At 40.9% G+C, this 27,916-nt stretch overlaps 1 protein-coding gene and 1 non-coding gene across 2 annotated transcripts in view; both read left to right on the top strand.

Annotated features, from left to right (window-relative positions):
* The first annotated feature begins 9,951 nt into the window (after window positions 1–9,951).
* LOC150020867 (small nucleolar RNA SNORA75) lies at window positions 9,952–10,083 on the top strand. Its single transcript, XR_016513613.1, has one exon. It is a non-coding gene; the product is annotated as a small nucleolar RNA SNORA75 (small nucleolar RNA).
* A 13,378-nt stretch (window positions 10,084–23,461) lies between these two features.
* SLC7A14 (solute carrier family 7 member 14) overlaps window positions 23,462–27,916 on the top strand; it is a 49,604-nt gene continuing 45,149 nt past the window's right edge. The window contains exon 1 of the mRNA XM_090273814.1: window positions 23,462–23,910. Coding sequence (XP_090129940.1) covers window positions 23,607–23,910 — 304 coding nt within the window. The 5' untranslated portion in view covers window positions 23,462–23,606. The remainder of the gene's footprint in view (window positions 23,911–27,916) is intronic.

Here is a 27,916-nt window from a genome sequence, read left to right as displayed (position 1 = left end):
AACTTTGAAAATTATGATAAGTGAAAGAAGCCAGACACAATAGGCCACACATATTGTATTATTGCATTTATATGAAATGTGTAAAATAAGCAAATGAATAGAGACAAAAAATAAAAATAAACTAGACTAGTGGTTTCCAGGAGCTGGGGAAAGGGTAGTGGATAGTAACTGCTCATGGGTATGGGTTTCTTTTGAGGCTAATAAAACTTTGTGAAATTACATAATTGTGATGGCTACATAATTAAGAAATACAAAAAACACTGAATTATACACTTTTAAAGGATGAATTGTATGTGAATTGTGCCTCAATTTTTTAAATGTATGTGTGCTGAATATTTCAGAAAGGCAACTAATGTACAAAACAAGGAAAGTTTAATTTGGAAGTTTCCAGAAAATCACTTTACCCCCAGTCCTTCATCAGCATTTAAATGGGAAACACCCCACAACTTTTTCCTTTGTCGCCTCTGAGATCCCAGTGGTTCTGAGCATAGTTGTAAGTTTGATTACTTCAGTATATTTTGCTTGAGCTTTTACAGCTTGAAGAGAATTTTTATTATAAATTATTAATTGCCTTTTAGTTCTTCATATGAGTGCATTATATTGATTTTTCTTTAATGTTTGTGGTTTGATTTTATTATCTATGAATTTTATGTCAGGATAGGAACAGGTATAATCCCATCACATTTATAATGCCATGTGCACTATTTAAAAAGGTATCACTGAGGCTAATAGAATTGAGGATCATCAACCAATTTTCAGATCAGTCCCTCATTACACACACGCCCAGTCACAACCATCATTTAGTTATAACCCAAGGCCTTCTGCTTTTCCCCTTGGCATGTAAAATCAAAGACAGGTAAAACCACAGCAACCCAAGCTTTTGGCATGTCCCTAAACTCAAGCCTTCACCCATCAGGCCTGTGCCCCTGCGATTATAAAGATTTCCTTGTAAAGAGCTTCATTCTCACTCAGATTTTCCACGCCTCCATGGCTTGGAGAAAGGTGATTTTTGTTGAATGGTCTTTATATGTTTTCTTCCCTGCTCATGCTTAAAAAGTGCAATGGTTATTCCATAAGTGACTGGGGCAACCATTGTTTATTCTCAAAGAATGCAATCTTCATGTCACTATTCAAGCCAAGCGCCCCTCCCTAGGATGTCGGGTGGGGATAACTGTGAGAATTTTCAATTTCTGAGACCATAGTAAGTGTTACGTTTCCTCAGCTCAGGCTGAGTATAAAAACTGTAGAGGAACAGTCTAGAGAGGCAGAGAGGGGAAGGTCTAGTGTCCAAATCTGGATTCAGGGCGTATCATCACTCTAACTCTCCAAACCTCTGTTTTTCCATGTAATATGGGAACATTAATGCCTGTACTTCTCACATAATTGAATGTGAAGGCATTTACAAAGGGTTTTATAAGATATGTCTACTCACTTATTCATTTTCATGTCCCGAGTTCCACCTCCTTGCCACTGGGCCCTGGCTTGGTGCTGGGGACACTACAGTGCCCAAGACAGATACACCTCAACTTCATGGAACTCAGAGATTAAAAGGGACACAGACTCTAATGAATAATGACACAATTAATCCATTTATTTCATGGACTGTTAATGTATCAGAGATATCATTCCAAGACAGCAATGTAGATATACATCATTTTAAAGAGTTACAAGAGTTGCTCATTTTATGTCTATTCAACAGTTACATTTTCTTATAATTGAAATTTAAGGTCTTCACATATTTTTCTTATATAAACAATGTTACAATAGACATATATTTTGTATAAATTTCTATATAATCCCTTACCTTAAGTTTCTAGAAGTGGAGTTATCAAATATATGTATATTTCTAGGAAACATTCTAGAAAGTCATATACCAAAATAAAATTCTTATCTCTAGTGGAAGATAATGAGTGGTTCTGACTTTCTTTTTTAGATGTCTCTAAATTGTCTGAATTTACAATATGTATATATTGTTTTGTTTATAAGAGATGGAAAATATTTTCATGTTCTTTAAAGAAAATAAAACCATCCACTTCAGAATGTGAAACCTACATTCTTTGGCTCATTGAGTCATTGCAGGAGACAATGAGGAAGAGGGGCCAAGTGGGATGAGGAGGAAGAGATGGAGATCCTGGCAACCTGGGGCTGCTAGTTGCTCCATCCAGGTGGACTACACGTTGGAATCACTTGGGAACCCCTTAGACATCGCTGATATCAAGTTCAGACCTCAGACCAATTAAATATAAATCATTTGGTAGTGAACCAGGACCTTGTTATTTTTAGGAGCTCCCCAACTGACTCACATGGTTCTAAATTATTCCAAAGGACTGAGAACCCCTGGAAGTCTAACTTAAAAGACCAAGGAGATCTGTGCATTATCCACCTGCATGTAATGCTATTCATGGTGCAACAGCCCTCACCAGCAATAGTAATTCAAGCCCAGAATTTAGGGAGGGGGGGGCATTAATTGGACTAGTAAAGGATGATCCAAATCACCTTCCAGAGCCAGCTGTCCACCAGTGTGAGGGGCCTCGCCTCTGATTACTTTATAGGTGGGCACACCAGGGATCAGCATGGTTCGACAATGGGATTGCTCCAGGAAGTGGCTTGAAGGTCTGATTGCTTAGGAGTAGAAAGAGCTTCTGTTTGAAATTTCAATGCTAGAATTCCTATCTTGAGAAATTATAAGGTGACTTCTTATTCCTTTCTCCATCTCTCTTTGTACCACCATGTGAACTTATTCTCTCCAAGTCTGTGGAAATGAAACACTAATTGACATCAATGTTCTGGATTTTTAAGTACATCAGTTTGGCTGTAGTGGCATAGAACAATCATCATTTAGGATCCAAGAAGTCACAGGGGAATTGGAAGCATCAAAGAGACCCAAACACAAATGCCCTTTCTCCCCATTTTTTCAGTGTCTTAAAAGAGTCCTCCTCGGTCTCTTCACAAGCTGCTTCCCAGCAGACTCCTACTTTCCAGGTCATTGGAAATACTGGCATGCTCCCCTTCACAGGAAACATTAGATCCTGCCTCCTTCTGTCTGGGAGCCGGGTGAGTCTTAATCTCCAGATAAGACAGTGATAGTATTTTATGATCAGATGGGCAGTCTGCCATCTGACGAAGTAACAGCATTTCTTCTCTTCTAATGTCAAAAAGGATTGTCTGGGTGCATTAGGCCTGGGTGCCTCAGTATTTGAATTTGGCTTTTTGCTGCTGTTAAACAGAGGTCTTATTTGCTCTGTCCATGCTAAATGGTTAAAGTGAGAGTTCCTGTTCATTTCAGTCTTCAGTCACTAAAGAAAGATAGAGAAAGGCAAAATCAATCAAATGTTAATAGTTGTTGAAAGGTTATTGGGTACAGGACACTGTGCTTGGCTCACCATGAGTTAATATGAGGTTGGTTAATTCAAAAAATGCTTAAGAAAAAGTGACAATCTCCTGAATCATAAATAATTGTGTATTTTTCCTTAATAACAATATTAGCTAATGTGAACCTAATTGAAAGACTTTTTTGGTAGGGATAGGGAAAGAGATGGAAGAATTTCAAATTAAATAACAAAACCTGAAGTGGATAACACTTTAGTACTTTTAACCAAAGGCTCTTTTGATTATGTGGCATATATTTTGTTCCCAAGGATGAAAGAATTGTAGTAGATTGAAGGGAAGAATTCACTGAGAGAGGCAACAAAGAAACAGTTTGGGATAAGCCCTTAAGAAAGTTAAGAATGAATACGCTACCTACTACTAAGTTAAACTGTTCCAATTTGGTCAATTAAGCTCTATAGGGCCATGACTCATCCCCCACACATGTAGCGTGATGTTCTGCCATAAAGTGCTGTTCTACTGTTACTGTATTAATAATAGAGCAAGGGAAAAAGAGACTTCGTTCGATAAGGGTGAAGGAAGAAAGATATGCTTTCTGATACTGTTTGGAAAGAGATGAAAAGACAGGAGAGTGAATTGGTTGGGGGCGGGGTTGGGGAGCACGGACAGTGCATCTCTGATGACCAGAGCATGTGGCTTTAGAGCCTGACATCCTGGCCTGTCCACATTCTAGTTTTAGAACCTTGGATACATGCCCCAGCTTCTCTAACACCCAATGTCTTCTTCTGTAAAAGATACCATTACTGTCCAAATGTTATTTTGGAAGTTATTATGCACAGACTCTAGTTATGTTGTCTGGTATAATAGCCACTAGCCACATGTGGCTATCTAAATTTAAATTAAGTAAAATTAAATAAAATTTAAATTCAGTTCTTCAGGTGCTCTAGCCACATTTCAAACGCTCCATAGCCACATGTGGTTATGACTACCATACTGGACAGCATTAGAACATTTCATCATCACAGATCATTCTGCAGGACAGGGCTGTTCTAGATGGTCCACTGCTCAAGGTACACTGGCTGGGTTCAAACCCCAGCTCTGTTAGTTAGTAGCTGTATCACTCTGAACAAACACTTTACTCTGTGCCCCAGTTTCCTCACTCTTAATTTGAAGTTAGTTGTAAATATTATCTTCCTCTTAAGGTTATTGTAACAATAACATATATAAATCAGTTAAAATCATGCCTGGTACATAGTAAGCATATGTAAGTGATGCAATTTTTTGGCAAAGTTTACCCAAGGTACTATATAGGCAGCCTCTGGCACATAGGAGAGCATGAGCAAATATTTCTACTTCAGATGAGCAAACATAGGAGACAGAGAGGGAAATACCTTTTTTAAACACTATGATTTGCATTTTAGACACATAACCATTTAGCATCTCAGTTTTTAGCCTCATAATAACATTCTCTTTTAGTCTAGTTTACCCTTTATTTACTTGCAACAAAATAAAACTGAGAGCTCAAAATAATAGGGTACTGTTTTAATCCTGCGTTGTGCCTCAAAGTGGGTTCACCCCTGTTTATTTAGAGATTTCTCATTAACCAAATGGAATAGGGTCCTAGTCAGACTCAAACCATAAGCAGGAAGGAGTTACACTGTCAGCGCTTGGCTATGACAGATGGACCCCATTAAGCATTCTCAATCCCAGGCTCTTTACACAGAGGCTCATTTGTTGGGATACCCTTCGGTGGTCATGTATGAAATGCAATTTGACCCACACCCCTTTCCCATCCCATTTTGTCTCGAGAGATTGTGCGTCTTACAGACAGATCTCATGGATCTCATTGATGCCGAACATAGTAAAGTGGTCTCTTCTTGGGCTGATTCTAAGTATCAGCCATCATGGCCATTTCTTCTGGAGAAGGCATTAAAAAAAATAAGTCAGGTCTGGGCTGGTGTCTTCTGGGGAAAAGGATGAGGTGAAAAGCACCAGGGCAGCAGGTCTACCAGCCTCACTTGGCAAGGGGACTTGACACTTTTGACCTGAGCTTCAGATTGCAGAGAGGGCAGCAGTCTCAGGTCAGCTCCAAGCATGGGCTTTGCAAAGTGCAAAGATGACCAAACAGTCCCGATGGACCTGAAAGTTTATGAACCATCTGACCACTTACCATAAGAAATATTTATATTCTTGTTCATATTTGTCAAATTCCCCCTTTTTTTATGTTGAACTAAAGAGCATTTAGATAGTATATTTTCCCTTTTTAGACTGCTTTTTAGGATAGATATCCCAGGCATCACAACATAATGGTTCCTTGATGTTGACTCACACTCACACATGGCCACATCTAAATGGCATCGTGATTCCACTTAATAGTAGACATCCTATTAAGAACTGAAAATGTACCAGAAGTAAGGACCTTCTGGAGGATGTGTTCTTCCTTTTAAAATTCCATTGTACTGAAAAAGAAAAAGAGTCACAACAGGTTATTCCTAAAAGAGTGATTGGAGAATATAATGTAGCCTGCACGTGGCATACACACAGAACCCATGGCTCTCACTGATGTAAGAGGAAATGAGAGTGTTTCAGAGGGAAGAGTTGAACAACTGTGTTGAATGCCTCTGACAGGTCAAGTGAGGGAGATGAGGCCTAAAATGCAACATGGAAACCACTGATGACCTCGGCAAAAGAAATTTTGGTGGCAAGAAGGACATGGAAGGCCTAATGGAGATGGCTGATAACTGTCAGGTTATGAAGAAGTAGAGCCAGTCACAGCATGACAACAGCTAAAGAGGGCATGAAGTTTATGGGAGGAGGGGTGTTTTTGCTTGTTTTGTACAATAAACCTGTTGGGAATAATTAGAATTCCTAGAGCAGTGCATGGAATTATAAGAATTGGTTGCTTTTGGTGGATGGTCAACATGGACTGAGGTATTTGCTTTAGGGGCAGATTTTATCTTCCCAGCAGAGATGCTGGCCTGAACTTCTGTGGCAACTGGGAGAATCCCACCCACCTCCAGGCTGTGTAAGGTTGATTTCATAATCAAGTTAGAGCTTTCTCTGGGCCTGAAAATTCAATCCTCAAAGTTAATGGAATGATAATGATAATTTCAGTTAATCTAATTCTGTGTAGGGGACAGACCCTAAAACAGTTGCATAGTGAAGATGCAGAGAAGCATAAATACAAAAACCAAAGATAGGTCTAACTGGCCACAAACAGGTGCATGCTTTGATTTGAAAGTTTTTTCTTCTGATTTTAAAGGAATACATGCTGGCCACAGAAAAGATGAAAATAGAAGTCATTCCTAAACCCACCATACATAGATCCATACTTAAAATGTTGGCAAATAAATGAAATTGTTTCATACACAATTATATTAGCTTTAATTTATTATATTCTAAGTAGTTTTTATATCCTTAAATATTATTTTAGAACAATATTTTAATGTGTGCTTGTTATATTAATGTTGGCTTACTATTTTATTCTTTGAATGTCCTATAATTCTTTTAACTCTGTTCTTATTTTTGAACACTTAGGTTGTCTCTAATTTTTACCACTAAAAATAAAACTGCAGTGGATGCCACTGAGAAAACAACTTTTTTCACCTGATTATTTCCACATGATATATTTACTTCCCAAAAACATAAATATCAGTTCACATTGCATCATCGGTGTATGCAAGTATTACTTCTTTGACCCCCTCATCAGCAATGAGTATTTTTATTTTTTAAACCCTTGCCATGTTAGTAAGAGAATATGTCTCCTTTTATTTGGCATATCTTTGAATTCTTGTGATAATGGACATATTGTTTTATTTTACTAAATATTTATATTTGCATTAACAGCTGTGCCTTATGGTGCTCTGTGAGGAATATATTTGAAATTAAAACTTGCAATCTGGAAAAATTTTAACTCAACAGCTTGGAAGCAAGCACTCCTCAGTCAAATAATTTGTAGGTTAGAAGTTTATTTAAAAATCCCTAAATGAAATCTGGCATTGCTCTGTGACTTAGGGCTGTCGGCATTGAAATGTGCTCTCCTAGCTTTCAGATTTTCTAGTGAAAAGACATGATGACAGGTGAGGAAGAAAATTGCCCCTGGAGAGGAATTCTCTGTGCTGTGGGTTGAGGGTGTACCCCAGGGCCTGCAGCTCACAAACTCTGCATAGGTATCGTTCCTCAAAGTAGACCCGGAAGCCAGAAATGAAGAAGGCAAAGTAGATCTCTACTTTTTAAAAACGTGTTACATTTCTAGGTTGTCAAAAGTCTGTGGTTTATAAGGTTTTTACTGCTCTGCTTGGGTAAAAGAGGTCTGCAAGGAGCTACATGAAATGTCTATATCAAAAAGTACAACTTTCAACTTAACTAAATTTTAATAATTTCATGTTAAAATTTTTAATATTATAATATTGTGGATTTTTAATTGTCTTCCCTTGACTTAATGAATGTAAAAGGATCAAGAATATATAGACATCATTAATTTATAATTGGACTTATTTATAGATCATTTAGTTTCCCAAAGGGATCTGTAAAGGCATTCAATGAAAATAAAGAGTTTTCTCATTTGTAAAAGCTAAGACTTGGGGCAAGTGATGTCTAAGGTTTTGTGTTATTTATTTTATGCACAAAGAGTAATTAAAAAAGAAAGTCATCTTACATTGTAATAGATGTCTGAAGATAGCAGAGATTATTACAAACTGCTATTGTAAATGATATCTTTTATAAAGAAATATTTTATGCTTAGTACTCTTTTTACCTCTATGGAGGAATCTTTTATTTCTACAGATATTTATTGATTGCCTAGAGTGTGCCAGTCCCTGCTGTGATCACTGGGGATTCAGTAAAAATGAGATAGATAAAACCCCTACCTTCAAGGAGTTTACTGTCTAGAGGGAAGATACAGAAAATAAAAATATAAATAAGTGTCAAATTGAGATAACTTAAAAATATAGGAGGTTAGATGATAGATAGGTAGGGAGAAGGAGAGAGAGAGAGAGAGAGAGAGAAAGAGAGAGAGAGAGAGAGAGAGAGAGAACATGAGGGGACGAGGATGAAAGACAGGGTTACTTTTAGCTCATGTAGAGGAAGGTCTCCCTTCATGGAGGTGACATTTCTGCCGAGACCAAAATCAGGAGGAAAGAGACATGCAAAGATGCAGGGCAAGAGATTCCAAGTAGAGGAAACAAGTGCAAAATCCCTGAAATATTGAAGAATTCAATGTGTTTCAAGAACAGAAAGGAGGTCAGTGTGGCTGAAAGGAGGTCAATGAGGCTGAACCAAGAGGGATGGTGGCAGGAGATGAACTCAGAGATGAAGTAGACATCAGAGTATGTATGGCCCAATAGGCCGGGGTAAGGAATCTGGATTTCATTTTCTTTGCAGCACAAAACTATTTGGAGGGTTTTAAGGAGATCCTTGCCTGTGAGCATGAAACAATCTGGGCAAGGCAATTTAATTTATGCTGAGTTGGGGTCCCAAAGGAGATCACAGAAGAGGAGGCCCCTGTAGTTAACACATATTTAATGCCAGATGGGATAGAACTGAGTCCCAAAAGAACATGAAAATGTTAATAGCTTCATGATGAGGGAGGTGGGGGGAAAGGTGAGAAAAAGAGAAAAAAGAAAGGCTAAGAACTAAAATCATTGTGCTGAGTAGGGAGATCTGCTCACACTGAATGATCACTTCATTGTCATGCCTGTCTTCTTGGCCAGCCTGGGAGCTCCTAGTGGGCACGGTCCTTCTTCTTTCTCTTTCTTGATTCTGCATGTTGCACACATGGTGCCAGACATTTACTAGGTGCTCTGAACCCATTAAAGCAGATGGTGTGTATTGAGAACAGTACACACCAAGAGTGGAGTGGGGCTGGTTATGTGGAATCAAACTTTGTTGAGGACCGAAAGTTCATGGAGCATGTATAATAACCTAAATGGATAAAATTAAGATTTGGTCCACTTGTCTGTTACTGCTGTATTATATAAAAATGGCCATTATCAAAACTTGGTGTACTTGAACTACCTGACTTAAAATGCAAACTCTTTATAATAATAGAAGTACCCTTGAGGGACGTGGAGGGAATCACCAAGAGGCAGGTGGCCAATCACCAGAATAACTGAATCCAAAGTTCAAAAGAGGCTGGCATATGGGTTAAAGTGCCGTGAGCAGAGAAAATAAAAGTAGTTTCAAGTATGAGCCCAAACCCAAAGGCATAAAGTCAGGTATTCAAATTGCAATTATTGATCTGTGAGGGAGCCTCTCACATGGGCAACTCTATTTAGCATATTCAGGAAGAGTAGCTTCTGGGATGAAGCTAGGTAAGGATTTTCTGAGCATGCTGGGAGGCCAGCTAGTTAACTACATGAATAAAAGCATTAGGAAGACTCCTGGGATGAAGAAATTCCTATTGAGGCCAAGTCACTAGAAAGAGCTTTGAGAAACATATAAACACTCTTGTTCCTTCCCTCAGCTCCTAAGAGGACAATATATTTCAAAGGAATATTACCACATAAACAACCACGCAAATACTTAATTTTCTTTTGGCGATCATCCCAAGCCTGACATGAGAGTGATACTGTATGTATAAAATGTAGACAGCTTCATTTGCCTCCTTAGAAGTGAGGCAGTAAGGCCTTCTCATTGAGCTCCTTTCTGTCCTTTTGTGGCCGTTCATGGATTCACATGAGAAGAGAGAATTCACAGAGTTAGCATTATTTTGCCTCCTGTCTTCAGGGCTATATTCTGCTGTTTTGTGAGACATACTGGAGAAAGAAAAAAAGAAACAGAAAGAAGAAATAAAATGGAGCAGTAAGGCATGAAGGTCAGCAGACCTGCTGTTACCTGGTGTGTTTCTTTTTCTAAGTATATTTTATTATGTTGTTACAGTAGTCCCAATTTCTTTTACCTTAGCTCCCCTCTTCCCACTACCCCCTTCCCTCCAGCAATGCCATCCCCCTTAGTTCATGTCCATGGGTCATGCATATAAGTTCTTTGGCTTCACCCTTTCCTATATTATTCTTAACTTCCCCCTGTCTATTTTGTACCAACCAATTATGCTTCCTAATCCCTGCACCATTTTCCCATTTCTCCCCCTCCCCTCTTCCCCATCCCAGCTGATAACTCTGCAAATGAGCCCCGCAACTATGATTCTGTTCCTGTTCTGGTTGTTTACTTAGTTTGTTTTTGTTTTTATTTTTTAGATTCAGTTGTTGATAGTTGTGAATTTGCTGTCATTTTAATGTTCATAATTTTGATCTTTTTCTTAAGCAAGTCCCTTTAACATTTCATATGATAATGGCTTGGTGATGATGAACTCCTTTAGCTTTACCTTGTCTGTGAAGCACTTCATCTCTCCTTCCATTCTAAATGATAGCTTTGCTGGATAGAGTAATCTTGGTTGTGGGTCCTTGCTTATCATCACACTGAATACTTCTTACCAGTCCCTTCTTGCCTGCAAAGTTTCTTTCAAGAAATCAGCTCATAGTCTTATAGGCATCCCCTTTGTAGGTAAATCTCTGTTTTTCTCTTGCTGCTTTAAGATCCTCTCTTTATCTTGAACCTTTAATTATGATATGTCTTGGTGTGGTCCTCTTTGGGTCTAGCTTCTTCGGCATCCTCTGTGCTTCCTGGACTTGTATGTCTATTTCCTTCACCAAATTTGGGAAATTTTCCATCATTATTTTTTCATATAAGCTTTTGATTTCTTGCTCTTCCTCTTCTCCTTCTGGCACCTCTGTGATTCAGATGTTGGCACATTTAAAGTTGTTCCAGAGGTTTCTAAGCTTCTCCTCATATTTTTCTATTTGTTTCCTCATTTTGTACTGGTTGACTGTTTTTCTCTTCCTTATATTCCAAATCTTTCCTGGATGGTTTGGCTCAGTGGATTGAGCGTCGGCCTGCGAGCTAAGTGTCGCTGGTTCGATCTTCCAGTCAGGGCACATCAGAGAAGGAAAACTCTGACTCCAAAAAACCTCCGCTGCCTTGCGGCATACCTCTTCAGGGGAAAGGCTAAGGGAGTAAACCCCGACAGAAAATCCGGAGCCGGAGTCCCTAAGGCGGTTTGACGTTGTAGTCAACACCGGCAACTCCTGCGGCGCACCTGAAGCCAAGCTGTATTGACTCCGTCTTTCCCTTGGATCCTTCAGCTGCGAAGAGAGGGGGGGTCTGCTGCATGGGCAACAGCAGACCCTCCATATCACCCTGCCCAGGCTCTGTAGCTTCAGCTTCACTGGAGAGGACACTCCAGCGTCATTGCAAGATGTTGATTCAACACGGGAGGAGACAGATACCGTGTCACTCCCGAGTCGGACTGCACAGCCATTTTTGGCGGTGCAGATAGACTCTTAAGAAGCTACACCATCGTCTCTCGAGATGGACGGCTGCCGAATGAACGAACGAATGAACGATATTCCAAATCACGGATTTGAATCCCAGTTTCCATCCCTTCACCATTGGTTTTGTGTGGATTTTCCTCCATTTCATTTAGCATAGCCTTCACTTCTTCCCTCATGGGTTTGCCATACTTAAGCATATCTGTCAAGCCTGTGAGCATCTTTATCACTAGTGTTTTGAATTCTGCATATGTTAGGTTGGCTATCTCCTCATTGCTTAGTTCTCCCACTGGAACCTTGATCCGTTTCCTCCTTTGGGCAATACTTCTCTGTCTCCTCATCTTGACAAGCTCCTTTGTTTGTTTGCCTCCGTGTTTTAGGTAGAGCTGTTGCACCTGTTACCTTTAAGGAGCGGAGCCTTAGGTATTTGTCAGTACAGGGTGACTGGATTCACCACATTGTGTCACTGTATGTCAGGGTGGGGTCTGAGAGGGAACAATCCCACTTGCTCATCACTCGCCCCCTTTCCAGGCACTTCTCCCACTTCTGTATGTGCCTGGTGCCTCTCTAGCTGTTGCCCTGGCCATAGTTCCTGGAGTGGGTGGGTCTGCGGATGTTCTAGGATTGTGGGGGCCCCTTAAACAAGCAGACTCTGCTGAGAAACCAGCAGTTTATTTCTCCACCCCAACCCCCACTGGTTTGCACAGTCAAAAGCAATGAGGCTTTATTGTTCCCAGTGCTGGAACCATGAGCTGTGCGGTATGGTCTGGTGCTGGGAGTGCTCCCCAGGTGTCCCTCTCCACTTTTATAAACGTTTGACTGCACTTTCTGCTGGCCTGCTGCTGCCACCACCACGCCACGTCCTCTCTGCCCTGGCTCCGCCCCTCCTACCTGTATGGATATATATTTTCTTCTTTATGTCTTTGTTTGTTAGACTTCCATGCAGCTCTATTTTCTGGAACTTCTGTTTGTCTCTAGTTTTGAGGTATGTAGTTGTATTCCTTCCTAGTTGTAGAAGGAGACACAGTATGTCTGTCCAGGCCTCCATCTTGGCCAGAAGTCCCTTGGATAAGTATTTCAGTGCTCAGGCTCCAGAGCTGCTCATCTGAAAGGAGTTGACAAGGGTATTCTTGAGGGACAGGAGGCAGATATAGTTTGGGTCAGGGTTTTTGTTTGTTTGTTCATTCATTTATTCTTTGTTTGTTTTTAATTAGGGACAGAATTTTGGAGAGAAAGTATGGAGTAAAGCTGAGTGGAGTTTTTTCAGGAAAAGAAAAAGAGAGAAAGTTTGCCAGAGAGTATGGAAATATGGAGGGAGATATGCCTAAAGAGTGGTTCTTAATAGGTCTATAGGCTGAATAATGATCCCCAAAGATGTCCTCATCTTAACCTCCAGCACCTGTGATTATGTTACTTCATATGATAAAGAGGACTGTGCCGACAGGATTAAGATAAAGATCTTGAGATTATACTCGACTAAATAGCTGGGCCTGGTGTAGTCACAGGATCATTATAAGAAGGGGTCAGGAGGTCAGAGAAGAGGTATGTTATGCTTCTGGCTTTGAGGATGAAGAAGGGACCATAAGCCAAAGAATGCAGGGAGCCTCTAATTTTCAGAAGCTGGAAAAGGCAAGGGAACTGACTGTCCCTTAGAGCCTCCAGAAGACATGAAGCCCTGCAGATTCAGGACCATAAGATAATAATTTTGTGTTATTTTACACTACTAAATTTATGATCATTTGTTACAGCAGCTACAGGGAACTGATACAGGAGGGATTTCTATGTGGTATAGGGTAGCATTTCTCCATTTTTGTCAGGAAGGCTTCAGTAAAGTACACTTATCTCTCAGTATCTCAGGAGTCCAGTTGGAGTTTCTTTCTGGGGTATGATGACATGCTAAGATTGGCATCCAGCCCAAGTGGGTGCAGGTTGGCTTCTGGAGGCTGAGCAACATTTTTATTAAATACATGTAACATAAAGGTGCTATACTGGGTGATCTCAAACATCCCATGATTTCATTTTTTCAGAATGGTCTCTCAAATCATATTTGGGGTGGGGAGATAAGAACTTTTGTGTGGGAGTCCACCTTAAGCATCACATATGAGTGCACTTTGTAACCTGTAGTGTTGCATTGAAAAAGTAAGTCACTGTCATATTTTTAAATGAGAAAACAGAATCCTCAGTGAGCTATGGCCTACTCCAGATCTCACCAATAGCCTGTCACAAAACAAAGGATAGTACCTTAGTTCTCCAGATTCACTGTCACATGCTCACTGTATGATGGTGCACTCTCACCTTTTACAGTGTTAACTTTAAAAATTGGCATGTGTTTTAGAAGTGGCCTATGGGCTAACTATATTTCCCAATAACCTTTGCGTGCAGTTGAACTCCTAGTAACTAGAATGCTTGGGAAATATGTTCTAGCTAAATTTTCTGGTTAATCAAAGGTGAACCAGAAAAAGTATTGTTATACTATTCTTCCTGTCCAGAGATTTTCCAGACATGAATGGCTCACTATCCTACCATGATACGACCAACATGGCAAACAGCTTTTGGCCAATTTTTAATTGCCAAGTCTCTCACTGTATCTCAGCCATCATTTAGGGCACTGGTCTCCATTTCAATGCCAACGCTGATACACTGCTTTGTAGTTTCTAAACTGTATCCACAAGCATCATCTTGTTAAATCCTTAAGACATTCTACAAGGTAACTATTATTACTCCCATTTTTCGGATGAGAAAACTGTAGCTCAGAGATTTTGAGACTCACCCATGGTCACACAGCAGAGTCTGAGTCTAGACATCCGAGTTCTGCTTCAACCCCAGTGTCTCTATAGACATAATCGGTGTGTTTGGTTGTCCTGGGTCGCTCCCAGCCCTAGGATTTCCCCATGGACAGTCACAGGGGTTCCAGCAGGAGGCAGATGTCCTATGCAAATCTTGTATTTTAAAGAACGTGTAATAAAAATAACTATATTATACAAAGGTGCAGGTAGAGCAACCATGAGGCAAAGTGTATTTCTGGAGGCACCACACTCTGCCTGAAAGGGAAAAAGGAGAGAAGAGTAATCAGGACTCAGAGTGAGAGGGCTCTGTGGAGAGGGCCGCCTGGCAGGAGCCAAGGTCTTTAGTGGATGGACCCAGAGACCCAGAAGAGGGTAGCCGAGGATAAACACCTAGCCTTCTTCTCCTTCCCTCCCAATTGCCTACTCGTGCCTCCCATTAACCAATTCAACCAGAGGGCACGGGAGCCTTGGATGTGGGCCATGCTGGGCAGCATCCCAGGACACAGCTAGTCGGTGAGTGAGAGAATCCAGAAGGACAAACAGAGGCCACTTACACCCCCTGAAGCTCCCTTGTGTCTAAATTCCTGATATTCTGTATCTAATAGTAGTTTCTGGTGTGGCCATAACAGCCACAATTGAGCTAAACACATAGTAGGAACTCGTTAAATAATTTCATGCAATGATTTATTTAATAGAATTTCTTAGATCTTTTACAGTGGCATGGAATGATTTTCTTGTCTGATTTGCCTCTTCTATAAGAGATTTTTCCCACTGAAATCTGATTAATGGGGACTTTTTCATTTCACTGGGCTCTGAGGAGTTTTTGTTGATATTACCAAATGTACAATGCACAACACATGATGCCAGGTGGACCTGAGATCTTGGACCTGTGATCAATGGGAGAAAGGAGTGGAAGGAAATGGCAGGCTGTGATTTCCTCCCTGGCTGGGGTGCTGGTGGGTGGCTCAGTGTTAAATAACCAGATCTCTGAGCAAGCTTCCATCTCTCCTCCTGCTAAGTAGATGCCAGGCATTCCCTTGAAAGTGTTTTCACAACAGTTTCTGCCAAATAAACACACAGATGATATTCTCACCCCATGGAGTGTTGACAAGCAAGGAAGCAGAATGGGAAACTTTTGTAAGGAGAAATATTGCCCAGACTAGGTAACAATCAATCCTCATAGGTTTCTTTTTTTTTTTTAATTATTTATTTTGAGCAAATAAATTTAAAATGGATTCTTACTACTTTGTACTGAGGCAGATTAATTTTGGATTTATACTGGTTGTTAAAGGAAATCGATATTTATATTTTTACAGAATTAATTGTGGAAGAACAGAAACAAACAAAACAGAATCTCTTTAAATTCATACCTCAGATGCAGACTTCTGTCCATTCAAAAAAAAAAAAAAAAATCCTCAAAATAAAATACAATTGTTTTGCCTAATACGTAGCATGGGCTTAATGAGATAAGTTATATAATCATCATAACTATTCATATTCTCCATTATAAGAAAAGTATACATCCTCACCCTTTGCCATATGACCAAAGTGCCTTCTATGGGAAGGGTATGCAACCCGTTGACTGTGGATTTGGTCATTTGACTTACTTTAGCCATTGGAAAGTCAGTGGAAATGCCACTTCCAAGAAGTAGAAGCAGCATTGCACATATTTCCACTAGTTCTTGTTCCTGACCTGTGCCAAGAGAGAACAGCCTGTGTCAGGCAGGGACTGTTCCTCTAGACTGAAAATCAGGATAAGCAGACATAGAGACTCAGTCCCAAATGACAAAAACACCTGAAGTTAATACACAGCCTGGAGCAGAGTCACAGCAAAATCTAAGTGTCATTGTTGTGACATACTGAAATTTGAGATTGTTTGTTACTGTAGCAAAAGCTGATTATGGTGCTCAGTAATTAATTAGAAACAAAACGAGAAACAGCAAGCTTTGAAAAGGAAGCTGACTTTGGTACAATCACTTTTGCATAACTACTCAAGTGTCATAGATTCAAACTCACCTTTAAAGATAGTCCAAGCAAATCAAAGCCAGCTGTATCTGAGGTTCCATATACAGTATAAACATTGTTATAAACTTAGCACATTGTTAAGTGATATGGTGGGTGATCAAAAATACCTGAGATGGGTTTGATCTATCAAACACTTAGCAAAGATATAAACTGAGGAGATTGGTAATTTGAAATATCAAAACCCTGGTTTTTAAGCCAATTATGTATCTGAGGAATTTGTCAGGAACCAACATTGTATGATTTAGGAGGCACATGCACACACACACACACACACACCACAGGACAAGACATCTTCCTAACCACTCTGCCATCATCTAAAAATGTCAAGCATGATAAACTGCAGCCTTTCCAAGAAGTACAAATCAGAATGTGATTGATCTAGAAGCTTTAACATGTAAGACACTGCTGGTCACTGAAGAAACTGAAGGTGTTTGATCTGGGAGAGATAAGACTCCAAGACATATGATAATTGCCTTTAAAAACTTGAAGACGTTCCCCCTAAACAGATTAGCCCTAATCTGTATAGATACAGAGAGCAAAGCTGGGGACAATGGAAGAAAGTACCAGGACACAGATCTCAATTCCAAGTCCTAAGATGTTTTGTTAGGGCTGAGCAGACTCTCAGATTCAGACATATCTGACCTGTATCCGGCCACCAGTGTAAAGTCATAGTGATTGACAGGCAAGCACACCCACAGTCGGGGTGCAAACACAGAGCCATAACTGGCAAGTCTGGAAGGACTAGAGGAGCAACGGAAGCAAGGACCTCAGCAGAGACTCTGCCATCAAAGACTCTGGCTGAGTGAGTCACAGGCACAGAAGTCAGAAGGGGGTCATGCTTTCAGGAATAGGTTGCTGACAGTAGGTAAACCCCCCATGTCCTAGCCACCCAACGGTGTGTGTGCATCGTGGGCAGAAAAGTCAAGGGTGTAAAAGAATGAGAGGAGTATAACCCCCAAAGGCCCAAGCAGATCTGCTGAGATACGCCTTTAGATAACAAAACATGGGAAAGGAGAAAGCCAGTCTCTGAAAATATGAGAAAGGTAAGCATGGGTCCCTCACTGAGAAAGTACCAGGGCGTTCAATCTGCAGCCAGAAGAAGCTCGGGGGAGTTCCAGCAGAGAAAAGCCCTGGGTAAGTGAAACCAGAAAAGCCAGTATTCATGCTGCCTACCACCTACCAGACCCAATAAGCAAAGACAGGGATTGAATATTAATGGGCACTTTATTCAGATGGGGTCAGCGATATGAGAAGACGGTGGGTTGATATCCTAACAAACAGTCTTAAATTCCATTTTTAAATAGGCCCTTTTATAAGGACAAGAAAAGTGTAGATAAGGGGTTTGGAATTCAGGGAAAAAGTTAATCATATAAAAGCTGCAGCATTGTTTCATCTGCACCCTGGGTGGTGGTCTTTGTGCCCTGGGCAGTGGTCAGTGGTCTCACCCTGGAGCACAGTGGCTCAGATACCACCTTGATGGCTTACAGTCCTCCTGAGGCACGAAGGTGGAACTGCTTATGGTCTCCTGGAGTCAAGGTGGGTCATACCTCCAGTTCTTGAAACAACAGATTTTTATATACATTGATTACTAAGCTTATTGGCTGTTACCTGAAACTAAAATTTTTCAACATTTTAGTCCCCATCATAAGGACTGGGCAGCAGGCCAAGGGTCCTCTGAGAGCTACCTATGAAAGTGGAGGTGATAGGAGAGGGTATCAGTAGTTGGGAACCAAGAGACCTAGTCAGGTACAGAGCAGGGTAGTTCGAGAGAAGGCCCCCATGGCTCTCACACACGCCATGCCAGGCACTGTGCTGAAAGCTTCACATATACTACCTCCTTCGCTCCTTACCACCACCATATGATATTGGGACCCTTCTTATCCCACTTTAGAGATGGCAACACTGTAGTATCAGAGGCTTTGTCCAAGGTCACTTAGCTGGTAAGGGCAGAGCGAGAATTTGAACCCAGGGAACCTGGCTGCTGAATTATGCCCTCAACCAGGAGCCTGGAGCTCAGCCCAGAGGAGGAAAAGCAGTGAGGCTGGAAGGGAGAAGGGTCAGCATAGGACCCCAGGACACAGAAGTTGAGGGGTGTGTTCAGAAGGCTCCTTCTGACCCTGCAGTCACCAGATGGAGCTCATCAAACCAGGTACCTTTCACTATAACCTCGGCTTGCCAAGGGACACTGGTTAGAAGAATTCTGTAGCAATCATAACTGTCCAACTGTGAGAAACGCTCACAATAAAAACTGGGACACAGGACTTGAGCAGTAAAGCCAGGCCTTTATTCACGAGTCTGCAGAGCCGGGCGCACCCTCACAGCCAGGAGAATGTGCTCGCCAAATAGACAAAGGAAACTGGTTTTATAGTTTTGGCTTCCCCACCCTGAAATTGCCACCCTAAAGTGATTATCTTCTCCACCCTAAAATTGCCACACTAAAGTGAGAGCGATTAGCTTCCCCGCCCTAACGCAACTAGCTCCCCCTCCCCTCTCCTTCTTCCCTGTTTCTCCATGACTGGATACCGGAGGTACAATCTAACGCATTCATTTAAATGCCCCTATTGTGATTTGCAGATATGCTAATGCTGTCAACCTCCTTCTCAGAGATCCTTTAATTACATTTGCCCTTAAGACCCTTTAATTACATTTGCCCTTTGTTACTAATGACTTTTTACTGGTTTGGAAGTCACTATGACCTTGTTTCTTACACAACCATGTGAAAATGCTGCTTCCACTAGCCAGTGTTCCCTGCTGCTCCAGATGTTTTAGCAAAGGCTGGACAATTACTCACAGGGAATGTCATAAAGGAATTTCAGTAATCCCTTAGTGCATTTGCAAAATCAGGCAGGAATAATTTGGGGCTGTTTACTGTTTTGTTATCCTTCGATTCCTTCCTCTCCTCTCCTCTCCTCTCCTCCAAAGGCAGACTCCAATATAATTTGATAATCCTACCTCAGTGAACTTCTAAGCCATCATTATTTTCATCCTTACCCAAACCTGCTCTTACCATCATTATACTTGGAGCCTGCCAAACCCTCCAGCACCCCAGCAAACACCACAATGATGACTCCTTCCTCCCAGAGGTCTTGTCAGCCTTCCTTAGTTAAAGCTGTGAAGTATTTTGAGAAACGTGAATTAAAGTGCTGGAGAAAGCACAACACTCATTTATTGCTCATCTTGGAAAGACAGCAGCAATGAATGAGCTTCCAAAGCTATCTTTGATTAACATAATCTGGGGGTAATGAATATGGAGATTGTCAATAGTCACTTAGAAGCATGTTTCCTCTTGTACATTTTGTTCCCTTAGTAGATTTCCAGCCAAGACAGGAAATGCCCAGAGCTCCTACTTGCATCAGTAAAGCAAGCACTGAGGAGAAGTTCAGGGAGGGAACAGAGCCAGGAAGGAATCTGCACCACCCTCAATTTTTGTTCTGCTTGCATCTCTATGGTTTCTCACCACGGTTTCTAATTGTCTATTAATTAGAAGCCATCACCTCTCTGACAAGCCTGGTTCATTGTTCAGTGTCCCTGTGACAGCTTCTGATGAAGGCGGATCAGGCCAAGTATCCCTGAGGCTGCCTCCAGACAGCACAGCATCCTGGTCACTGCCAACAGGAGACAGACAGCTGCTGAGAGGCCCAGCTGCCTGCCCGGGAAGAGCAGCAGGACTGATCTATCGGACTTCTGGACCATGGGGGAAATGGCGATGTGGTAGTCAAGGTTCTCCAGAGAAACACAATCAATAGGCTATATACGCGTACAGATAGATATGAGGTGATTTATTATAAGCATCGGCTCACGTGTTATGGGGGCTGAGAAGTCCCACAATTAGCTGTCTGCAAGCTGGCGAACCAGAAAGGTCGGCGTTGTACTGTAATTTGGTCTGAGCCTAAAGGCCTGAGAATCAGGAGAGACCCATGGTGTAAGTCCCAGTCTGACTTGAAAAGGAACCAGGAATACTAATGTCCATGGAGAGGAGAAGATAGATGCCTCAGCTCAAGTAGAATCAGTGAATTTACTTTCCTCTGACTTTTTCTTCTCAACGGACTGGACGATCCCCACCTATACTGATGAGGGCCATCTTCTTAGCCTACCAATTCAAACACTAATCTCTTCTAGAGATACCCTCACACAGACACACCAAAAATAATATTTTGCCACCTATCTGGCATCCTAATTCCAGTCAGGTTGAAACATAAAATCCATCATCATAGGCCTTATCTGGTTTTCCACCACAGAGAAGTCCTCGCCCCTTCATCACCCTGTTTGATTTCCTTTGTAGCCTGCATTTGTTTGCTAAGGCTGCTATAAGAAAGTACCACACACTGGGTGGCCTAAACAACAGAAATTGATCATCTCACAGTTCTGGAGGCTGGAAGCCTGAGGCCAGGGTGTCAGCAGAGTTTGTTCCTTCTGAGGCTCTGAGGGAGGATCTGTTCCATGGCTCTCTCCTAACTTCTGGTGGCTTTCCAGAAATCCTTGGTGTTCCATGGCTTAGAGATGTATCACCCTGACCTTTGCGTTCATCTTCACTCTATGTCCAAATCTCTTTTTATAAGGACACCAGTCATATTGGATTAGGTGCCCACCCAATTCCAATATGACCTCATCTTAACTAATTATATCTGCAATGACCTTATTTCCAAATAAGGTCACCTTCTAAGATATTGAGCATTAAAGCTTGAACATACGAATTGGAGGGGTCACGATTCAACCCATAACATAGCCCTTATCCCTCTCTGAAACCATCTGATTCTATTTGTCTACCTGCATATTGTATTGCATGCCTTGTCTCTCCTCACTGAATGTCATCATTTATATTGTTTAATTTTTCTGCAACAGTCATGTTATGCATTTTTAACAGAAAAAAAAAAAAAGCTTTTCAGAAAAACAAATAAGCAAAGCCCTTCCTTTTTAAATGGGAAGCTCCATGAGAGCGGGTACCCCATGTCTGGCACATAATGGATGCTCAATATAGGCTGGCAGAGTTGAAATTAAACAGATACTACATTAGATTCCGCACAAGAACTCAAGAGCCCAAGCAAAGCAGGTGTTCTTACAGCTTTCCTGGTATGCATATGACACATTTTCTCACATATGTAGAAATCTTAAAAAAAAAAAAAAAAAAAGAATACTGCTCACACTTGAGGCTTTTAAATGCCTCTGGCATATACAGTGGCCATCAAACTGGACAGACATTCAATGTGTTGTCAAGAATTACAACACAGCATGAAGCGAGACTGTCAGATCTAGGAGGAAATTTAACCGGTATGGCCATCACCCAACTCCTGTGGACCAAACTGCCACATTTCACATGATTGTCCTAATTAGGTAGTGTTTGCAAAAGTTTGAGAAGCAGACAAGTGTTACATTAAGTACTAAGTAGTATACATTAATATTAGTAAATTACATGGGCTGGTATTTATTATACATGTAAATGTCCTAGGCTTATCAGCACAGTACAATATTCAGCAGTACTTTAACTTTTCCTTTACAGAAGTTTATAACACTGCTGACTTCCAAAGAAAGTAGCTCCGTATAATTTTCTAACTTGGCAAGACTTTGGAAATCATCTAACACAATAGTTCTCAATTCTATTAGCTCCAGCACCTCTCTTTTGTAACGTTTGTCACACCTCTCTTTAATGTCCTGAAGCAGAATTCATGGAGAACCTGCCTGCAGATGACATAGTTCAGTATGTAAACACTCAGGCATGTCCAAATGAAGTTGTCAGATGCATGCACTATATGAAGGAATACTGCAAATGGGCCAGTTCCAAATGGCAGGCTGTGACACGTGTGCAGTGTGGGAGACACAGTCCCATTTGGCATTGCCATGTGGTCACTGGTTTTCTGAAACAGTGAAAAACTCCTCTACAGAAATTACAACCTTCGTTCATTTTATTCTATAGTTGCATTCCTAAAAAATTTAATGAACTTGTGTATTAATACCATACCCCCCAAAAAAGAAATCCCATGTGTTTATATGTAAAACAGACTTAGGTTTTAGGTTCAGATCATAACCAGAATTTTCATTTACAAAAATGTCTAACAAGATATTCCCACACATTTAGCACCTCTGGGGCCCACCCACCAAATGCCAGGAGCATTCTCCGATCACCAATCTTTAAGAGCAAGAAAATGTTCAAAAAGGTTTTTCACTAGGTCAAGTGAAAACTTCAATTAAGCTATTCATTCGTAATCGTGAACCTAGTGGTTACTTTAATTCATACATTGTCAGTATGAATAAGAATGGATAAATTAGAGCTATGCTCATCATTCATTATGTTAAGAAATTTTAAAATAATTATGACACATTTTACTAATCTTGATTTGTAGTTATTTGTACTTTCCTGGTTATTAGACTAATATGTGCTCATTAATAATATATTTGGATGTGTACAACAAAAATTTTTTTTAATTTTATTCGAGAGCAAGGTTCCAAAGCAACCTCATGGGATGGCATTGGCCCTCTTGAGAGTGCTAGAGCTAATTTTATATCCTTATGCGAAAAATGAGGATATTGTGTCCCCAAAGGACATGCCGAAGAGCCACAGACAAAGTGTTGGCCAAGAAAGGTAAAAGGTTCTTAGAGTTTGGACAGATGAACACATTTCATGTGCCAGGCATTGTCTTAAACTTGTTTCAGACATACCCTAATTCAATCTTCACATAAACACTAGACTGACTTTATATAATATACAGTTGAAACCAAAGTGCAGAGAAGTGAAGTAAAATAGGCAACATCCCAGAGAAGCAAGTGGCAGTGTGCTGACTCAGACTAGCCTCTTCTGAACAACTGTGCAACACAGTGCAAACTACAGATTGTCATTTAGGAGTGGAGGGGACACAATGGGGGCAAGGCAATGGTCCTGTACATGAGTAAACAGGATAGGCCGGTTCTCCCAGTACAGTACATGGACCTCCAAAATTGCCTCTGAGTCATGGTTTGTTTCCCACTTAGTCTCATCTTTCTTGTGTTTTTTCTGCAGGTATTCATGCCCAGGCGAAGGCTGCTTTGGGTCCCTCTGGACCTTTCATAAAAGGGAGATCCCTGTGCACTAGATGAGCTCGAGAAGCACTCACTAAGGCTTCCATAGCCCTCTTCCAACAGTTGACCTTCACCAGAACCCCTACTGCTCAGGATGAGTGGCTTCCTTGCCTCCCTGGACCCCCGAAGGGTGCAGTGGGGGGCTTCCTGGTATGCCATGCACTCTAGGATCCTGCGCACCAAACCGGTGGAGTCCATGCTGGAGGGAACAGGGACCACCACAGCACATGGCACCAAACTAGCCCAGGTGCTCACCACCGTGGACCTCATCTCACTTGGTGTTGGCAGCTGTGTGGGCACTGGGATGTACGTGGTATCTGGCCTGGTGGCCAAGGAAATGGCAGGACCTGGTGTCATTGTGTCCTTCATCATTGCTGCTGTTGCATCCATATTATCAGGTAAGGGTCTCCATGCAGCGGAAGGCCTGTGGAAAGCATGCTAGCCTGCCTATTACTGTTCATCCCACAATTCTAGAGTACTTAGCGGTGAGATGTATGAAGTGACAGAGAAGTGGTCATCATGCTTCCTTTGTGCCTGGACTACTGGGGAATTCAGGGATAAGTTTTGGCTCAACTGTAGTAGCTACTCTTTTGTTGTTTTTTTAAATACAAATAATTGTTCTTGTGCTCAACCATCTCCCAACTTCCTATTCCCTGTCATGTCCTAATGGTTCCATTTTTATTACAACTTTCCCTTCCATTGAAAGACAGCTCAATTCTTTTATAGGAGAGGATGGTGAATATAGCTAGGATATAAATAACAAATAAAGGATTAAAAGAGTAGTAAAATAAGTCAATAACTTCAACATGATTGGGATTTGATAAGCCTCAAACAGATACTGTGACCCTGCAGTAGGAGGGAACCAGCTAGAAATATAAAGCCATTGTGAGACTCACAAAGCACCCCAGCCAGGGCCAGGACTGAAATAACTTGTGCCAAAGTGAGCATATTTATAGCAGGTTTCTTCAACTAGACCTCTCACTCTATTATCCTTTGTTACTAAACTAAGGGAAGTTCCCCTCCACCGTCATCTTTCCACTCCCATATCATCATTGCCATATTGTCTCTCCCTTGACACTTCTCCATATCCCAATAATCAAACCCTCCTCTATTCTTGGACCTTTTAATATGTGGTCCTGGCCTGAAATAAAAGCTGACTCAACCCTGAGGACACCATTGCCCTGCTACCCCATCTGGGAAGGATGCAATGCCCACACTCCTCGCCCACTCACAAGGTCAGGAGGATCTGCCTCCCCACCGCCCCTTCCTGACCCCTCCGAGCTCCACCGATGCCTAGCTGTGTGGTCTTCAGAAAGTTACCAAACCTCACAAAGTTCTCAGTTTTGTTTTTCTCATCTGCAAAATGGGGATAATAACAGAGCTTAACTGGTGCTGTTGTTATGAAGAGTAAATGTTAAAATATATGCAAAGCTCATAGCAAAATGCCTGTCAGTGACAAACATTCATGAAAAGTCATCTTCCTAAGGCTCATGCACCTTAGCCCACAATGCTTACTTATTCTGATCCTCATCTCCCAGTCACTCCTTCTCACAGTCTTCCTCTCCAGCCCTGCTTCTGCCATAATCCCAGATAATTTGAATATCCAAGCAGATAAACCCATCCACAACTGTAGCCTAGCCATAACTGGACAGTGTTATGCCCATGGCCCACACCTCTACTGGATCCACATCGGCCACCACTCTTGTGTCATCACCTAGAATGGTTTTTCCTCAAAAACCTTAAACTAAAACCCTACTCTCTGACCACAGTTCATTTCCTTACTGGACTTACTCCTAAACCCCCTTGACTCCCTGTCCATCATTCAGCCTCTGAAATGACCCCATAAAATCTATCCCAGAATCTGCTTTCCCAGGTCTGCACCTGGGTGAATATGTGGATAGGAGCACATTATAAAGTTAAGGTCTCCAGCCTCCCTTTGCTGGGTCCACAAGTTCTTTCATTTGCACTTTGTCAAATCTTCTCAATGATTTTTCTACACTTTCACTGCTTTCCAAATGCTCTGCTTAATTTATATCTCTTCACTTAGAGCAGACAATCTTGATTTCTTGAAAATACATTCCATGAGCTCCTTAAATATTCTACCACCAAATATGTCCCTATACTATCACCCACACTTGCCACCTTTCCTCCACTTTCAGAGGATAAAATGGCCTCACTTTCAAGACAACTCAATTATCTGAGCCCTGAGCCTTATCCTCTTATACTCTCAATAATCTCTCTCTCTCCAATTGTGTCTTCAGACTCTCCTTCTCAACTGGCTTCTTCCCCTAGTTAAGTCTCTCTTGTCCTAAAATATAATTCTTCCTATGCTTTCATTATCCTCTAGCAACTTCTGATCCTTGCCCTCCTCATTCAAACTCCTCAAGAATGCTCGTTGGTGGCTCTTAACCTCTGATTCATTCCTCAACCCGCTGCTTTCTGGCATCTGCCCCCACTACCTAATGAAACCAACCTTAATGAGGTCACCAATGGCACCCCCTCTGCCAAGTCTTATATTTTCCAGCACTTATCTTATTGGAATGCTGCTGTATTTGACAAAGTCATGCCATCTACCTTGAGACATTTTATATTCTCTTGACTTTGAGTGAGAATATAAAGGTCTTATATCTCTCTGATCATTTCTTATCTTTCCCCTTCATGACTTCCTTTTCTCTACTTGTTCCCTAAATGTTGGTATTTTCCACTCTACACTCTCTCTAAGGTGATTACATCCTCTCTCATGGTTTTAACTGTCATCAATATTCCCGTGCTTATATCAATTTATATCTCAGCCACATACATGTCCTCCAAGCTTCACACTGCCTACCAAACATTTCCATCTGGATGTTCCAGACATACCTCAATTCAACATATTCCAAATGTATCCAGTTCTCTCTCCCCCCCCCTCCTCCCCCCATTTCTCTCTCATTCCCATTCCAGGTAGGAACCTAGGTACGACATTTTTGGCCTCAGCCCTTCACATTCAATTACCAGTCCCACCAATTTGGCCTCCTGCAAGGTTCTCAAACCAATCCTCTGTCTCAGTCTTCACTGCCTCAGCTTCTCCACTTTGAAAATGGTCAATAATACCTACTTCATAGAGTTGTGAGGACTAGATGAGATGCCTATAAAATACCTGGTACAACATCTGATACATAACACTAAATAAGTGCTTATTACTTATTGTAGGCTGAACCCCATATTAGGAGCTTGCCATATATTATCACATTTAAAACTCATAATACCTCTTCAAGTAGGTCTTATTATCTCCAGTTTCATATATGAAGAAATTGAAATTTAAGTAACAGAAGTTAGATTCAAATTTGTTGTTCCCATAATGTCTTTCAACCCTGAACATGAATTTAAATCACATGAAGAATTTTTTTCTGTATAATGGATTAGGGAAGGGGGTGGTCAGCTTTATTGAATAATAATTACATACAGTAAATTTTACCGTTTTAAATATACAATTCTATGAGTTTGACTAACACATACAATTGTGTAACCTCTACCACAATCAAGATATACAAGACTCCTATCACCCTCAAATAATTCTTTCATGTTAACTCCTCTCCTCTCCTCCCATCCCAACCCCTGGCCGCCACTGATTTGCTCTCCCTAAACTTTTACTTTTTCCAGAATGTCATATAAATGGAATCATTCCATATGTAACCTTCTGAGTTTGGTTTCTTTTACTTAACATGATACAATATAAATTTATATGGTTGGCATTAGTGGGCTCTTCCATTTTACTTCTGAGTAATAGCCCATTGTATGGCTGTACCACAGTTTGCTTATCCATTTACTAGTTATTGCCAGTCTGGGACCATTATGAGTAAAGCCATTATAGATATTTATGTACAGGTTGTTGTGTGAACACGAGTTGTCATTTCTTTTGAGTAAATACCTAGAAGTGGTATTGTTGGTTTTTGTGGTAAGTGTATATTTAACTTCTCAGTAAACTGCCAAATGTCTTCCCAAAGTGGCGGTATCTTTTTCATTCTCACCAGCTGTACATGAGAGTTCCAGTTGCTCTGTTCCTTGCCAGCACTCACAATTGTCATGTGTTGTTTTGGGTGGCTGTTTTGTTTATTTGCCATTTTAAAAGGTATATAATGGTATTTCAGTGTGGTTTTAATTGGCATTTCTCTAATTACCATTATTTTGGGCATCTTTTTATGTGCTTATTTGCCATCCATAGAGCTTCTTTAGTGAAGTGTCTTCAAATTTTTTGCCCATTTTTTAATTGGGTTCTTCATTTTTTTATGATAAACTTTTAAAGTTCTTTATATATTCTGAATATAAGACCTTTATTAGATATGTGTTTTCACAAATATTTTCTCCCAGTCCATGGCATATCTTTGAATTGTTTTTAAAATTCTGTTTATTTGTCTTTAAAAATAC

The sequence above is a fragment of the Furipterus horrens genome, unplaced genomic scaffold, assembly GCF_987537825.1.
Source record: "Furipterus horrens unplaced genomic scaffold, mFurHor1.1.pri manual_scaffold_1, whole genome shotgun sequence".
NCBI lineage: Eukaryota > Metazoa > Chordata > Mammalia > Chiroptera > Furipteridae > Furipterus > Furipterus horrens.
Note: the sequence above shows the minus strand (reverse complement) of the source record. Positions and strands in the feature narration are given on the sequence as shown.